At 32.8% G+C, this 18,532-nt stretch overlaps 1 protein-coding gene across 1 annotated transcript; it reads right to left on the reverse strand.

Annotated features, from left to right (window-relative positions):
* Nucleotides 1-13,305: 13,305 nt before the first annotated feature.
* LOC143579956 (crossover junction endonuclease MUS81-like) lies at nucleotides 13,306-16,686 on the reverse strand. Its single transcript, XM_077063124.1, has 9 exons — nucleotides 16,363-16,686; nucleotides 14,959-15,038; nucleotides 14,782-14,860; nucleotides 14,626-14,712; nucleotides 14,412-14,540; nucleotides 14,138-14,321; nucleotides 13,860-14,067; nucleotides 13,682-13,773; nucleotides 13,306-13,592 (listed from the first exon to the last, which is right to left on the reverse strand). The coding sequence occupies exons 1-9, from the start codon at nucleotides 16,557-16,559 to the stop codon at nucleotides 13,443-13,445; spliced, it is 1,206 nt and encodes a 401-aa protein (XP_076919239.1). The 5' UTR covers nucleotides 16,560-16,686; the 3' UTR covers nucleotides 13,306-13,442.
* Nucleotides 16,687-18,532: the final 1,846 nt, after the last annotated feature.

Here is an 18,532-nt window from a genome sequence, read left to right on the forward strand (position 1 = left end):
CATTGATTGAACGATTTATTTTCTATATGGATTATTATTGTAAGGATTTATATTATTGTTTGTCATACATTTAAAAGATGATTAATTATGATCATTTATAAAATACTATTGATTATTCTTGATAAAATATAAAAACCGTTCACTTAAATAACTTTAAAGAATTAAGATATACGATATGCTTAATAATAATATCTAAATAAATATATAAATAAATATACAAATTAATTGAAATAATTTGATAAATATAACTTGAAACATACTTATAATTATCCGAACGAACAAATAACTAATTATGTTTATATAATTAAATATGTAATAAGATCTAAAATAAATATTTTAACGAAAATCTATATAATGCGCAGTAATATATAAATGAATATTTTGTTTTACATATTTTAAAGAAAAAGCTATTTAATACGCTTAGTATTTATATGATATATATTATAAATATAAGTTTATAAAAGACGTCCGACGATAAGAATCACCAAGGATGATGTCGGTTTAAATAAGTTAAGGTTTACTATTAATATATTTACAAAGCTTAGTATATATATACATATATATACACACTCCAAAAATCCATAACAAAGTTTATTTACCGAGAACGTAAAACTTAATGGTGTCGTTACATATTACTAGCATTTGGTTATTATTAATAACAATTTTGTTAATTTGCATTAAACCTAAAATATAAATAAATAAAAACATCAAAAATGGGCCAGGGAGGATTCGAACCCGTGTCCCTGACCTTACACTGACTCAATGCACAACGCAGCAGCCACACGAGCCAGTGGCTCAGTTGATTATATTCTGAAAAGGTTTTATTATAACCACAACTGATAAATCCTAAAACCCATTTGAAACCCTATAATATGATTTACATATTATAACGATCACACAACCATGATTAATTACCTGAAACGTCGTTGAATTGTTGGTGAACCATAACGAAACCCGACGGCCCAAAGACGCGACCAGAAACCCTATGCGCAGGCTGTGATATATGTAACATCCTACTTTTGATTATAATAAATAAATGGAATTTTGTTTATTCGATGAAGTGTCGTGTGTCGGTTTTAAATAATAAACTAATAGAAGGTGGGCTTGGACTTTAGATGATGAAATAAGAAATGGAATGGGCCTTAGGTCAATGGGCTTAAGGGAGTATAAATACCCCTTAAACCCTAAACCTTTCCATTTTTATCCATTCTCTACATCATAGCCTACACCTTGGAAAACACACACAAACACTATCCTATAACCCGAGCCGAGATTCGAAGATGGAAACCCGATCCCGTTGGTGCTAGATCGTCGTGAAGAACCGAAACAACGTCAAGGCTTAACCGTGTTCGTAGTTCGACTCGTTTAAGGTGCGTTTATAGCTAGTAATCGCTCATTGGGGTTCGGATCGGTTTGGATAATCTCAGACCTATATGAGAATGATAAAAACGAATCTAATGGAACAAACCTTACTGAAATTGATTAGCAATTGATAGGTTAATTGTTAACCTAAAATAAACCGTAATATAGATGCACAAATCGCACCCCTTAAACATGGATGGTTGGCCGATTTGATGGTTAGGGTTTGTAGGCACTTGGATTGCGAGTTCAATGGTACCAATTTCATGTTGTTTCGTTAAGAATCGAGGGTTTAATTGCAGATCTGGTTCCGTTGACTGTTCTTGTTCAAATCGATTTTGACTTTGACCTTGATTCAAAGCCTGGATAAGAATATAGGCCAATTCGTCAAGGTTTGGATAAGCCGGAGCCAATTCGTTACGCTAAAATAACGAATCAGGTGAGTCGTTACTCACCCAATTCGTTATGATTACAACAGCGAACTAGGTCATTCGTTACTGGTCAATTCGTTATAATAAGACAGCGAATCAGGAGATTCGTTAATAACCAATTCGTTATATTTAGTTAACGAATCAGTTGATTCGTTACTCACCATTCGCTATGTTAAGCTAACGAACTAGAATGACGAATCAACTAACGACTCAGGCGTGTAAGATGACGAATCAGTAACGAATTAGGCTTAATTCGTTATAGCGAATGAGTTAACGAATTAGAAAATAATTTAAAAATCCTAGTGGAAAATATGTTAAGACAACTAATGAAAATAAAATTTTTCCAAGTTGACCTGGCAGCTTAACCCTAGCCAGGGGCTCTGCCCCTTTGACCCTGCTAGGGGCTGTCGCCCCTAGAACCCCGCTGCCAGGGGCGCTGCCCCCGGACCCCCATTCGTTGTGGGTAATAACTAAGACTAGAAAGATGATATGAGTAGTGATAGTTAATTGATACGTGTAATTATTATACAGTCAGCCGTGCACAACTGAAGAAAGGGATTACCATTAACGGTGAACGTAACCGCATTCAGGTGAGTTCCTAACCTCACTTCCATGTTATGTTTTCGGGGCTGTGTGCATACTCGATGTGAATGTTAATACACTTACCTTAAATGGTAAGTGTATGTCTTATTGACGATTGTGATAGTTATGTATGTATGCTTGACAGTACGTGAACGACCTTCGGGTATTGCACGTACTGTTAAGGTAAGTATAGTATAGTATGTATGAAATGTGTATGTGAATAAGGGAGTATGTACAATTATGTTGTGTATGGTATTAATTGTACGGATATGATAATGAAAGGTAAGGTAAGGCAAGGTTAAAGGGTTGCATACCCTAATAATATATGCGAAGGATAAAGGGTTTCATACCCTAATACTATATGCGAAGGACAAAGGGTTGCATACCCTAATAATATATGCGAAGGTTAAAGGGTTGCATACCCTAATAATATATGCGAAGGTTATAGGGCGTAATGCTCTTTAAAACGTAAGGTAAGTATATGAAGGAAAGAAAGTGCGAAGGTATGTGAGTATATTATAAACGAAAGTATGAAAGTACGTAGTTATGAATGTGTTGTATGTTATGTGATTAACTAGAACTCACTCAGCGTAGCTGACTATTAGTATGCACGCAGGTGAGTAGAATGAGGCAGCTCGCTTGAGGGGACACGTGGCATTGAATAAGGGGCTGGCATCGGAAGACTCAAGACGTGTTATGTTTTACTTACTTAGTTTTTTCAAGACAAGTTGTTTTTTTCAAGACAAGTTTTGGATTGTTATGAAATGTTTTATGAAAGTTTTTATGTTCCGCGAATGTTTTTATTAACTCTGATGATTAGAACTGTGTTCATGAGTAAATCCAACGTCCAAATGTGAGGCACCGATAACGGGGCCTTACAATATAGCGATTACTTCCATGGTTTGGTTCACAGGGTTATGAAGAAGGTCCAGACGAAATTAACTGGATTATTTGAATTCTAATTGGTATATTGCTATGTTGATTGAGACGGTTATCGCTATGTTTGCTAACTTACAATATTACGAATCAAACTGATCTTATTCCCAAGTTAATTATGTCGGTGAAGATCGATTTAGAAACTATTATGATTTGATTGATAATTTCCATGATTACAACTAAGGTTTAGGTGCAAGAAATCAAAACGGGTCTTCGGGTTGAATGGATACGAGTCACGGGTGTGGTTTTGGGGTTGGGTTAATATAAAATATTTAAATTAGTTTTGCTAAAAAGTCCCTGTAGTTTCAATGTGGATACAAAATGAGGTTAGACTATAGTCTAGGGTGCAAATTGCATATAAATGAAAGTTAATTATACAAAATAAATAATTGTAGTAAACAATAAATAATAACATATTATTAATTTGACAAATGCGAAATTTTGTTGATTAAAATTACCCGATAACTATGACGGTCGGATATTGATACAAATAATATAAACGAAAACCCGAGTTGTTACATTCTCCCCTACTTTAAGGAATTTCGTCCCGAAATTAAAGAATATTATAACAAACCATTAGATTTTGAGGAAAAGAAATTTTTTAAATAAAATTTTAAAAATTTATCATATCACAGAACCTTGAATAGTCAAAAAACGCTACAAATGAAAATCCGATAAGGGCACTTATATATAGGATGTACCAGTGTCATATCCACCATGTCCTTATCATCTCTACATTTGTACCGTTATCCCAACTACTTTTGATTCTATATTATGACACACAATTGCACGCATTATGATTTCCATGCGAGGACTTCAACAATTATGTAGGCATCCATAATTACTTAGGTCGTCGGATGGTCCACATAACTCGTTCCATCTCGTGGTTTACAAAATATTTGGAAGTCATGATTTTGTGAGAAAAGTTATTAATTTATTATAAATATGAGGAAAGTGTTAACATATTATAAGACCATTGGGAATTGATTTATTATAAGTGTAAAATCTCAAGATTTTATAAAATATTTCTAATAACGCAATTTATGTGAACTTTCAAATTTGATTAATGAAATTAGTGAAATTTTAAAGTAACTTAAAAGTTAAGAGAAACGGAAACATTGAAGTTTGGATGTATGATGCGTCGACAAGATCGATTGTGAAGAAAGAGAGTGGGGATACGAGCCAACTAACAAATTTACGTGAACTTACCAATAATTCTATGATTGCAAGGATAACATCAACAAAAGTTTATGAAAGAATTAATTGATAATTGTAGACGAATAATAACCTGTGAAATTTTTAAATATTGCAACATTCGAGGTAGAATTCATAAGACCGTAATTACAAATTTGAACAAGATTAAACGAAGACTTTGAGGTATTTAGTTTAATTAAATGAGAAACTCATGAAATTTAAAAAGAACTTTATACAACATTGAAATATCGCAATTGTGTATTTAAGGTGAGGTAAATTATAATATTAAAGTACTGGTAGTAGTAATTGATAATGCAAAAATATTAATGCAAATATTTATGTATACAAACAAACTGTAAATAGATGAAATTGGGAAGCGGATATTCACGAATCACCGAGATAGTCATGTTCCAATTAAATCATTAAAATTAGATATAGTATAAAGTGGGTCATTGGAATATCCCCAAATTACAAGGGATTTTTCTATCTCCATAACATCATTAAAATTAAAATAAAGAAGTTGCAATATTCATAGTTTATCATGAAAGATTAAATAAATAATGAATATTAAAGTAATAATGAAAAACAGAGACGAGTTGAGAAATAATATACTTAAATAGAAGAAAACGCGGAGCTGGAAATGCGTGAACCACTATGACTATTCCAACAACAACTGAAGAAATCATCGAAACATTTTAAATTTCCAAGATGTATTAAAAATTGAAGTAAGGAGCTGAAATATCTACGAACCAACGTGTGATTCCAACTAAATAACGAAATCTAACAAGAATGAAAATGGACTGTTGAGGTACCCACGAACCACCGCAGGTTTTCGACAACAATCACACAAATGTCATTAGATAATAGTGAAAATTAATAATAAAATTCCAATTAAATCACTATGGGAATTCAATGAAATTCAAATTTTTTTATAGTGAAAATTAACTTAAAGAATGGTAAATGAAATTCTATAGCGGAAATAATTTCTGTTTATATAATGACAAGTTCAATTAATAATAGAACTATAACAGTTCAATTTCAACAATAAAAAAAATTATAAGATGAAAGGTAAATTGTAATGCGTGAGATCAATAAATACACGACGTACAAAAATGTTAAAAATCAAAGTTGAGAGTAGAAATTGGCACGTTGTCAATAATTTAATAAGCAAACAAGGTAAATGAGAAAAGACAAATTGAATAATATGGTTTATAATTGAAGAAAAAAAAATTTGTTTGATTTATAAGGATCTAAATATTTTGATCAGTTGACGAAATGTTAATGAACCAAATCCTATAATTTTTGATTAAGTAAAACCAAACGTATAGATAAGTACAGCAACCAACGATATTGATCTTTGGAAAGATAAGAAAAAATTTATTGTATGCGAAAAAAAGATGCTTAAAATGATGGATTTTCCAAGTTGGGTTTGTTCCAAAATAACTAATTTAGACAAATAATCGTTTAAGGTATAATTGAATACAAAATACGTTTAGATGAAAATGATGAAGACGATAAAAATCTTCTTTGTGAAAACATAACTACCATTGGTTTAATTCAAAACACCTTTATTAATTGAGCTTATGAAAACTTAAATAATTGAGACCGGATAATTTGGGGCACCTTGAATAGGTTTGTGAAAATGAGGTTTGACTAAGGTAAGCTTGATGAAATTAAGTCTTGCGGGTCTAGAATCGAATAAGCGAAAACGACCTTGTTACATGAAGAAAGCCTGAAAGGCCTAGAGTTGATAGGTTTAAGCTGAATGAGCATGGGTAGTACGGTACGGTGCCGGTAAAATTTGAACTCGGTGTGAATTAGTAAAGAACAATGCGTCGTTATGAGGGTGAGTAAGGGTAAGTGAATAGAAATTTCTCTGAAAGAAATTAGTGAACAAGATTAAATTGATTGCATTAGCGTTTTGAGTTAGAATTTAGACCTTAGAGATTGTAGGAGCTATCTCTTTGACAGTACTTGTGGTCATAAAGCGGGTGTAGATAATATATGATCTATATTGTTTGATGTAGAAATCGTTCTATAATTATGTAAATTGAGATTAAATAAGTATAAATAATAAGTTGTGTAAATTTCCTATTAGTTATTAAAGAAATAGTGATATTTGACATAAGTTGTGCTAGGGTTAATCATGACTTAAGGATAAATCAGAATTTAAATGAGATAATCTATACGAGAATTTGTTAAATAGATGATATAATCAATGAGGTGATTTGATATGAGATTTTTGTTGAAGCATAAAAAATTAAAACGTTAATACTTAAAATTTGAGGGTGATAACTGAGATGTAATTGATAGTTATTGGGGGTATTGAGTTACTTGTGATAAGTTCGTTAATTGATAACGTGATAATCGTGAATATGAGGGATATTGTTCAAATATTAAGGTATTTAATAATACTTATTATATTTGATAGTTTGATGATGTTGTAATATGCGTATGAGAAAATAGTTATGAATTGCTCTTGATAATTTGTGAATTTGATAATATGAGTGCGAGATGACCGATTAGATAATTAAATAGTAAGTTGTTTAGATGGACTTGTGATAATAGAGTCCCAATGAATGAGTGATTTGTGCTCCTTTATGGAAATAAAAATATTTGTGAGTATGTGAATAAATTGAATCAGTAAGTCTTGGTTCAATGTTATTGAATAATTAAATAATTGAGTCAAATCGTAACTTGTTTCAAATAGAACAAAATACATAAACAAGTAATAAATAACGTAAGTTTCTCGATATATTGGGTTTCACATGAGCTTATTCATGATATTTTGTTGGTCCATGAGTGTTACGTGCCGTTTTAACCAACCAACCTAAATAACGAATGACAAATGTAAGTATGAGTAGTTGAAGTATCTCGTGTATCACTAGGCGTGATAATGCTCCAACCAAATATCGTATGTATAATAATTGTGAAAATGAATAGTTGGCGTGTCCATGGCGTCCCATAGATTTTTCACCCGACTAGACATTTAAAAAGTAATAAAATAATAACAATAAAACGAAATGGAAAGATGTAACCGTTAACTGATTACGTTAAACGCTTAAAAGGTAAAAACAAAACTTAGGAAATCCTAAAAGAATTTCCCGTCAACGAAAACAACCAACAAAAATTTGAATGTAAATATATATCTTGGGAATGAGGCGTTGCCTCGGAGTTATAAAAAAATATTTTGAGAGTAAGACATAGTCTCGAAATTATAAAAATATTTTGAGAGTGAGACATGAGCTCGGAGTTGTGTGTACATGACAATAAAATAAACATTAAACTAAGCAGTTAAATAAATACTTGGTCTAGCAGGTAATTACGCAAGCTGTAAACAATCAAATAGAACACATCAGGTAAACAAATAAGCACGTGTGGGGCTCCTAAGCATGTTACTAAGGCACCACTAACGATCTATCTTAAAACCTTCGGCTCTGATACCAATATGTCACACCCCAACCTACGCGCGGAAATGTCGGGGCGTTAACTGATTGTCATAGCTCACAAGGTTACTATCATGAAATTAAAAAGTGACAATATCTAATTAATTTATTTATTATCAAACAACATTCATATACAACAAAAATAAAGAAAATTACAAATGCAAAACCAACTATTCTTGTATATGTTTTATCCTAAAGTCATCTCTATGTGAGCTTCAGTTCGATAAGCAATCTAAATCTATAACCTGCAAATGCGTACAAAATATATATTGTCAACAACACATGTTGAGTGAGTAGATCACCAGTTTTGACACAAACAAAAGTGGTAATAATATATAATGATATAAGTGAATAAAAATAGGCAAAACTGTTATCTGTGAGTATAAACAATTAAACCATAGCACATACATAAACAATCAACCATAAAGAAAGGGCTAAACCGTTTCCATGCGAATAGGTATTGGTTACCAAAAATGAGGTGTCGGTGAAACCATTGCCAATGCGATCGGGCTCCGGCCACTACGACGGTCGTATGATCATACTATAATGAGATTATGTTGGACCTCTCTGAATGCGATTCAAGTAAGCAAGTAAGCAAATAGCAAATAAAAGGCAATCATTCAATTGACACACAACACAAAGATTACAGTTTGCGTTTGAGAAATACTAAGATAAATAATATGATAAATGGTACGCAAGTGTCCCCAAAACAGTTGAAAACAAGTAAAATAGTGGAGTGATTACTCACCTGATTAGATGAAAGAAATACGAAGGCGGATGTGAGAAAAGTAAACCCTTCGGGATCTACCGTCAAGGATTCCTAGTTAAATATAATAATATAAATTAATCATAAGAGATATAACACGACTTGATGGCATAAGATTTCGATGAGTTTTGAATTATGATTTGTGATTAGAATATTATTGATTGAACGATTTATTTTATATATGGATTATTATTGTAAGGATTTATATTATTGTTTGTTATACATTTAAAAGATGATTAATTATGATCATTTATAAAATACTATTGATTATTCTTGATAAAATATAAAAACCATTCACTTAAATAACTTTAAAGAATTAAGATATACGATATGCTTAATAATAATATCTAAATAAATATATAATTAAATATACAAATTAAATAAAATAATTTGATAAATATAACTTGAAACATACTTATAATTATCCGAACGAACAAATAACTAATTATGTATAAATAAATAAATATGTAATAAGATCTAAAATAAATATTTTGTTTAAATCTTTTAACGAAAATCTATATAATGCGCAGTAATATATAAATGAATATTTTGTTTTACATATTTTAAAGAAAAAGCTATTTAATACGTTTAGTATTTATATGATATATATTATAAATATAAGTTTATAAAAGACGTCTGACGATAAGAATCACCAAGGATGATGTCGGGTTTAAATAAGTTAAGGTTTACTATTAATATATTTACAAAGCTTAGTATATATATACATATATATACACACTCCAAAAATCCATAACAAAGTTTATTTACCGATAACGTAAAACTTAATGGTGTCTTTACATATAACTAGTATTTGGTTATTATTAATAACAATTTTGTTAATTTGCATTAAACCTAAAATATAAATAAATAAATAAAAACATCAAAACCGGGGGTTCGAACCCGCGTCCCTAACCTTACACTAATGCACAACGCAGCAGACACACGAGCCAGTGGCTAAGTTGATTATATTCTGAAAAGGTTTTATTATAACCACAACTGAAAAATCCTAAAACCCATTTGAAACCCTAGAAATCACAATCGGTTAATCTGTTATGTGTTTGTTCAATTCATGTTGGGGTTAATGATTTACATATTATAACGACACACAACCATGATTAATTACCTGAAACGTCGTTGTATTGTTGGTGAACCATAACGAAACCCGACGGCCCAAAGACGCGACCAGAAACCCTATGCGCAGGCTGTGATATAGCGATTACTTCCATGGTTTGGTTCGCAGGGTTATGAAGAAGGTCCAGACGAAATTAATTGGATTATTTTGAATTCTAATTGGTATATTGCCACGTTGATTGAGACGGTTATCGCTATATTTGCTAAGTTACAATATTACGAATCAAACTGATCTTATTCCCAAGTTAATTATGTCGGTGAAGATCGATTTAGAAACTATTATGATTTGATTGATAATTTCCATGATTACAACTAAGGTTTAGGTGCAAGAAATCAAAACGGGTCTTCGGGTTGAATGGATACGGGTCACGGGTGTGGTTTTAGGGTTGGGTTAATATAAAATATTTAAATTAGTTTTTGCTAAAAAGTCCCTGTAGTTTCAATGTGGATACAAAATGAGGTTAGACTATAGTCTAGGGTGCAAATTGCATATAAATGAAAGTTATTTATACAAAATAAATAATTGTAGTAAACAATAAATAATAACATATTATTAATTTGACAAATGCGAAGTTTTGTTGATTAAAATTACCAAATAACTATGACGGGTCGGATATAGATACAAATAATATAAACGAAAACCTGAGTTGTTACAATCACCATTACGATAATCGGGCTGAATAGTCTTATGATCAGCCTAGCATGCCCGGGTTACCAAATTTGAACCAGGTAATATATGTTTAATATAAAGTCGTTATTTGATTTTTAACTAATACATGTTACCATAACGGTTTTCAGGAGTATTTCGCTTACGAGAGTTAACCTGAACAATTTTATGATGTGCCAATGTACCAGTTACCTCGACGCTGCTCAGCGTGGTGAGAGGTACGAGGTACCACCACCACCACCTACTTTTGACCACGAGGCGAGCACGTCAACGACACGCCGTTTGATGTTCACGATGCGACGTTTACGGGCCCCGGCATCGACGACACGCCGTTTTTATAGTTTGTATATATTTTGTACAAACTCGATGTTTTATATAATAATGTTTTGGTTTGGTGTACATACGTGTTTATTGTTTTGGTAAAAAAATTTTGTTTTAAATACACATCTTTTAAAACAAAATTATTATATAAAAACAATAAAGAAAAAAAAGAACAAAACTATAACATAAAAAGAAAATAAAAAAAACATAAAAAAAATAAAAAACATAATACGGCAAAATTGGTGGGGTTTTCTAAAAAAAACCTCTCTATATGCCCCGTATTATGCAATACGGGACATATTAAAGAGTTTTTTTAGAAAACCCACTTGGTGCCCTACAAAATAGCACTTAATCATTATTAATTAGCAGCCACAAATCACATCACATTACAACATTCACAGCCCATAGGACACAAAACTTAAGTAGCCCAGCAGACAAGTACAATGCCCCCCCCCCCCCCCCCCCTCACAAACACACACGCACACAAAAGTCCTTTGAAAAATGGGGTGTCTCAATAGACGGATGGATCGTGATATTGGCACACCCAAACATCTATTTTGACACTCCCAATATGCTCAATATTGCCCAATATGGAGCATATTAGGCCCTAAATCAGACACAAAAGTACATACACAGATAGGCTAATATACCTCATATTGATCAATATGACCCATATCAGTGTTTAGATAGAAAAATGGGGTGTCTCAATAGACGGAGCCTAATTTAAACAAGTACAAATTTTTATTACTTGAGTTGTTACATTTATAACAACCTGTGTGTGTCGCATATGCACACTTATGGTTCACCGAGTCTCTAGGCTATCTGTAGTATTGTGTACAATATGAGATTTATAATTGGTAGCATTTAAATATTTGTCTTCTCTAAGTTCATTAATTACTATTAGAAGCTTCAAAATTTTGGCGTATAAAGCGCTTTCAGTTTCATTTCTCAACCAGAGCGATGTAGCAAGCGAAAAATTAAACACGACACTTTCTTGAAAGTATGAATAAAAATCCTAATGGCTTTCCGTATTTGTTGGATTTCATAGGATCACATGAACAGGTAATCGCCAACCCCGTTACATATTTACTTCTTCAGACATCATATATAGGACCCGTAAGAGGGAAAATGAGACGTAAACATAAATATTCTTATTTTGTGATCCACGCATTATAACATCAAATGTTTGGGTTACCTTATCCGAACAAATGTGAACTGCATACTGTTGTATACATGTAATCAACCACCCCAAATGAACTGAAAAATGTTTCTACTAGCGACTCCATTGATCACATTGTTACTCTGTGTCTTAAGGAGTTCTTCCTGTGCACGTGTGTCACCATCCTTACAAACCAAATTGGTTAAACTCAAGTCAAACATAATATTTATTAGTTTTTAAAAATACTATTGTAAAAATATATAGAAAACTCACAAGACACGAGTAAGAACGAGCAAGTGACAAAACTGTTGGGTACAAATCCAAGACAGCAATGGCAACATCCTCAGTCACTTGTGGAACCTGCAACAAGAAATTTTAGTCTTTAACTAATTTATCATTATATATAAGTTAAATATATTTAATGTTATGACCCATGCCTGCAAGAGTTGAGTAGCAAATACATCACTAACTGTCATCTTATTCAACTCTTGACACCTTTCAATAAACTGATCAAAAGAAGGGCATATTGGTAAATCTTGATGGTCAACGGATTTGAAGTATTCGGTTATTGATTGGGTAAGATGACCATATTTTCTTAGGGTGTCTCCTATCCCACTTGTTCTCTGAACATCGAACCCCTCTAAAATTTCGGTTGTCAAACAACTGCCAATTATACAAACTTTAGTCAATGTAAATAATCAGCAGTAAATATAAATATGTACTTACGCTGTTTTAAGACTCTCAGCACTTTCACAGGCATTTGGATCACCTTTTACTAGGTATATAAACCTTTTGAATCCAGATCTCTTGATGAATAAAAAAAGAAACAAGATAATAATACTTGAGAAATTATTGAATAATATTAGTTTGTCAAAATGGATGGTGTTTGATAAGAAACATCACCAGGATCCGGACTCTCTGCTCTCTGTAACGATTATCTCTAATTGAAGAACTCAAATCATCAACATTTTTTCTCTCAACAATAAAATCAAGAACATATTCACTACCAAGCTGTTTATGACGGGCTATCCAAATCCCGTCTCCAACGGGTAAGCGTCTCACCTGTGAAAAACTAAAAAATTAAAACTTAATTTTTCAGATGGGTAAAATCAGAATATTAGATATTAGCTTACATGTTAAATAGGTTGAGCTCAAACTGGCCTAAAAACTAGATTATTATTCATATATATAGTTTGTAAAAATTAAAACTTTTGGATAAAAATATACGAACTTAGAAATATATAGTTTATGTAATCTTTTTTGGTATTATGGTTCATAAATTAACATTAAAAGTTCAAGTTTACCTCTATTGGTATTTTAAAATGAAGTTGAACATGCTCAAGAAATTTTCCAGACTTTGACCTGAAAATCACCAATCACTGCATCATTACTTGATAAAAATATCTCAAGATTAACAAGAAGGACTAAATATTAATCCATTTGAAAATACTTACGCCTTGGTAAATTTCTCCCGATCATCCAATATTAGAACTACTTCATATGCATCCTCAAATTGGTCTCCGAAACTCAAAGGTGGCATTGATAAACAATTTGATTTAGCTTCTAGATCATTCCTACCCCGCTTATGCATATTTTGGTCCTATAACATTATTGTTTACAAAAATTAAAAACTAAATGATTAGAAAATAGAAAAAAACAATATCATGCCAAAAGGGCTTTAACACTCACAGTTGATGAACAAGCTCTCAGTGATGAACAAGCTCTCAATGATGAACATGGAATTTCGGTTTCACGTCTAAAAGGGACAGTTTGACTTTGACCTGGATATTAAAGGAGTAGAAAAGTCTAATGATTTAAGGTTACAGGTTGTCTTTTATATTTAATATTTGTGATAGTATATCATTACCACTTTTATATGTGTAAGAACTTGATGATTCTTGATGTTTGTCTTCTGAAACTTTTTGAGAAGTCGAAGGTAAACTGTAAACTTCAGCTTCCCGAAGATGGCATAGAACAGATAACCATAGTGAAGATGTTTCCTCGTGTGGTGACTTTTCTGCCACCTCAGCAAATGCATGAGTAACCTGTTCTTTAGAGTATCCCATGCGCACAAGCTGCAGAAATAAAACACAGACCGATAAAATATTATTTTAAACATTGAAATATTTGTTCTAGACAGCATACCTTATCAAGTGTATCAACAGGAATATCAATCGATTTTTTTTGTCGTTTTGAAGGAACGTGCTGAGGTGGCACAGCTTTAATCAAGTTAGCATTAGTAGTAGAAAGATTCTCTGTAGAATCAGCCAATCCAGATCTTGATAGACAATCACGAGCAGCTTCTTTTCCTTGCTCGGTCAGCATGTACCTGAAATTACAATAAAGTGTACATAAGTGACAGGTGGCATTTTAGTACATATTTTTATCTTTATATGAGAACAAAATTTAGAAAATATACTTTGCAGGGCAGCTAGATTTTACAACGAGCCCTTTGTCTATCAACTTTTTCATGCAACTCCAACCGCTATACCAATCCCGACCTGAGCTAACTCCAAATTGGCCTGCTTTCCCCTTTCCTATTTCAGGCCTGTAATTATAAAAAAATAAAAATAAAACAAAAAACACCATCATTTACATAAGGTAAAACAAAGGACAAAAGGGTAAATGCATACATTATAGGCGAGCGAGACAGCCCACTTGCTTCAGCAGCATCAATTAGCTCTTGTTTTCGCATAAACTCAACTCCATCAGCAGTTCCTCTAACAACAAAATATTTTCCTTCAGATAATATAGAAAATAATAAGGGAAAAGGGATGTATTATGCTTACCTACAAAGGGTGATTAATAAAGCATAAGCTACAGAGATCTTTTGAGGCACATATGGTTTGCTTCCCTTAACTCTCTCATCTGAAATTTAAACAAATAGCGATTAACTGATTATATACAATGCAAGATTTAGAAACTGCAAGGTAACGAAAAAAGATGTGAATTGATAAAGGAATTACCTCTCTGCATCGTCTCTTCATTCTCAGTAGCATCAACAAAGAAATCTTTCATAAGTTTCAAAATCCACTTTCCAACACCTCTGACCCAATAATTAGAAAGTAGGTGAGTTATGCACTTAACGTTACACTAAGGGTCCTACTATTCGGATACCAGCCCCCCCCCCCCTTCGCCGGACACCTTCTATACGAGTCGTATAGGCATACGACTCGTATGACTTTTCCATACCTGACAACGTACCAAAGGTGTTAGATTTGTCGTTGACCTTATACGACTCGTATAAAGCTATACAATTCCTATGGTTATACGAGTTGTATAAAGTCATGCCACTCATATGAAGGCCAAATTGTCACTTGTCGTACAAGATTCTCATTGGTTTATGTGACGAGAATCATTGGCACGGTATGATATTCGCGCGCGCGCGCGCGGAGGGGGGGGGCAGTTGAGGCGCTCATTAGCTACTCGAGATCGGATCAACAAAAAGCTCAAAATAAGCCGGGCTATATATAAAGCTCGTTTAGTAACTGAGCCCAAGGTCAAGCCTTGTATGAGAAGCTCATTTAGGCTCGTTTAAGATTTTCCTCAAAACGCATAAAAATAACTAAAAACGCATATAACAATTAATAAATAATAAACGAGTCGATCCCGAGCTTGAATAAACAACTCACAAGCCGAGCTCTAGCTATCGTAAGACAACACGAGCAGAGCTCGAAGCTAGTCATGCTCGGGCTCGGCTCGGGTCATTTACACCCCTAAATTATTCCGCTAATTATTTGACACAAAATAATATTCCGTCAATTATTTGACACGATACAGGATTCTGTAAATTATGTGACATGACACAAGATTCCACTGCAAAATATTTGGCACGACATAATATTCTATCGAAATTAGGGATAAGCAATAACAAATCGTTCACCGAAACTGAACCTAAAATCAACTAAACATAACCAAAACCGACCAAACCGAACTGAAATGAACCGAAAACCGATTATCCAAAAAATCAAAAATCAATTATTGATTATTTTTTTGTACCCTCGTTTAACCGAACCTAACCATTCATACCTTCATTTCATGTATTTCGTGTTTTATACCTCCATTTTACGTATTTATATCTCCACTTCATGTATTTCTGAAATTAACGGAACCGAAACTGGCAAACTAACCGAATAAAGCGAACCGAAAACAGATTGGTTAATAAAATAGATTAACTGAGGAGTTGGGTTACAGTTTCGTTCTAGGCTCCGAACTGAACCGTGCTCACCCCTAACTGAATTAATGCATATAAGACCATAAGTGTATTCATTATATGAGTCATGTAGTCAATTCTATAAAATAAATTGATTCAACGTTGCTATTGAAATATGAAATTGCAAGAAAATGATGAAGGAAAAAAAAACATATACTTGACATTGGAGAAGTCTTTTAGGGTTGTGATATGTGATTTGGAAGTAGAGACGTTCGAACAGGCCTTGGATATCGTAGCAGCGTTAGTCTCCGATATTCCTTTGGGCGAATTCTCCATTTCCTTTAACTTGTTGATCATGAAGTTTACCAGCTCTCTGTTCTCCAAGCACGTTACTGTTACTCTCTCCCATTCCATTGTTAGGGTTTGCGAATTAGAGGCTGAAATTGATTGGTGTTTGAGTGAGGAGATTACAAGTAGGAAGTGATTGAATCATGTGTTACGTGAATCATGTTATTGATTGATTGAATTGAATCCAAATGTGAAGATGAACAAGTGATCCCGCGTGCAATACTTTGGTTTTCAAATTGTGGTGTGAGAGTCACTGATTATTATTATTATAATTAGATGCGGTACGTTTTTGAATTTATTGCAAATGACTACTACATGTTTCTAAATCTTACCATTTTAGTATCTTTTTCAATTCCATCTGTTTTTATTCGTTAAGTCAGAGGTAATGGTGTCTAGGACTCGAACCCACACCAACGACCTACTCAAAGGGATGAACAAACCACTAGAGCAAAGTTAACTACTGTTTCAAAACAAGTTCTGAATATTTTTATAGTACACGTTTTAGTGAACCCCAAATCCTCATAAACCCTAGAAATATTTGATCGATAATTGGAATCTGTCAATGTGATTTGACAGAAGGCTTGTGTTCTCTACATGAGGACGTGCAATAAGCACAAACCAATTACCTGATAAGTGGACTAATTGCTGCCAGTTGACCAGTTCAAGGTATCGGTCGGTGGCGAGTTTCAAGATGATCACAACGTTGATGTTTGGGGCAATTGAGTGTATGAGTGTGTTCGCAATCATCAAATGAGTGAGTTTGGGTGTATTTATTTGGCTAAATCAACGGATAACGTGACTAATTTGATTTGGTTTTAATGCCGGTTTCAAGTTAACAATACCGATTAGCAGTTATTAAACCGAATTAACTCGAGCCAGAGATTAGGAGATAGTCGTTAGGTATTATGATTGGGAAATAGAAAAGAATTAATGTTGGGGACGAGTCTTGCTAACTGTTTGGAGTTGGCCGGAAAAAACAACAAGCTCGCCGGCGGCGAGATGCTTTGATCGACAATACGGGAAAGACGGAAGAGAACTGGGCTGGGATTCTTATTTTTTGAAAATTTCACAAAGGCCCCTTTACTTTTAAAGGAGTTTATATTTTAACTTGTTTTTTTCAACCTTCTAAATTTATAAATAAAATAAATGAAATTACTAGTTTACCCCTAACTTAACGGAAAAAAATAGACGGAGTTAGTAAAAGGTACTAAAATGGCAAGATTTAGAAACGTGAAGTAGCCAATTACAATAAATTCAAAAACGGTACTAAAGTTGCGTAATTAAACAAACAACAGGTACTAAAATGACACTTAACTCTAATTATAATAATAATAATAATAATAATAATAATAATAATAATAATAATAATTATTATTATTATTATTATTATTATTATTATTATTATTATTATTATGCTATTTACCCCCATTTGGTTTTATTTACTTGTCAGAATGCGACCCAGAAAACCCACCCCTGAACCCGTGCTCGTGGCCGGGGAGAAAGATCATCTTCCCCTTGGCGCCCGCCCGCCCGCCCGCTAAAAGTACTCTTGATAGTTTAGTTAAATGGGTCGTTCATACCAAACCCAAACGTTTGAATTTCCATCGTTGGCAAATTATTATGGAGGTATGGCGATCAAAAACCGACACCACCCAATTTGCTACAAGACACATGATTTACATCCCTCGTATTGACAACGGGACCCAAGGCCGTTTTCAAGAATCTCTTAAAATTGGGACGAGAAAAAAAGACATCTAAAATTGCGTTCTCAATTATGTGATAGATAATTTGAGAATTTTACCAATAGTGCTTTCTTTTAAAAGATAAAAATGGATCAAAAAATATTGATATAAACAAGTTACTAAAATGATTCATTTAAAATACAAATTATAAAAAAAAAAATCTCTATAAACAAAGTCATTTATATTTGTGAGAGTTGAAATCATAACCTTCAATTTTATATCCTAGCATTCTTTCTATTTAACCAGTAAGTCATTTTATAGACTTTTATTTTAAATAAAATTATATATAAAATATAA

The sequence above is a fragment of the Bidens hawaiensis genome, unplaced genomic scaffold, assembly GCF_021521415.1.
Source record: "Bidens hawaiensis isolate Kalapana, Puna unplaced genomic scaffold, B.hawaiensis_p1.1 tig00030178_1, whole genome shotgun sequence".
In the NCBI taxonomy this organism is placed as follows: Eukaryota; Viridiplantae; Streptophyta; class Magnoliopsida; order Asterales; family Asteraceae; genus Bidens; species Bidens hawaiensis.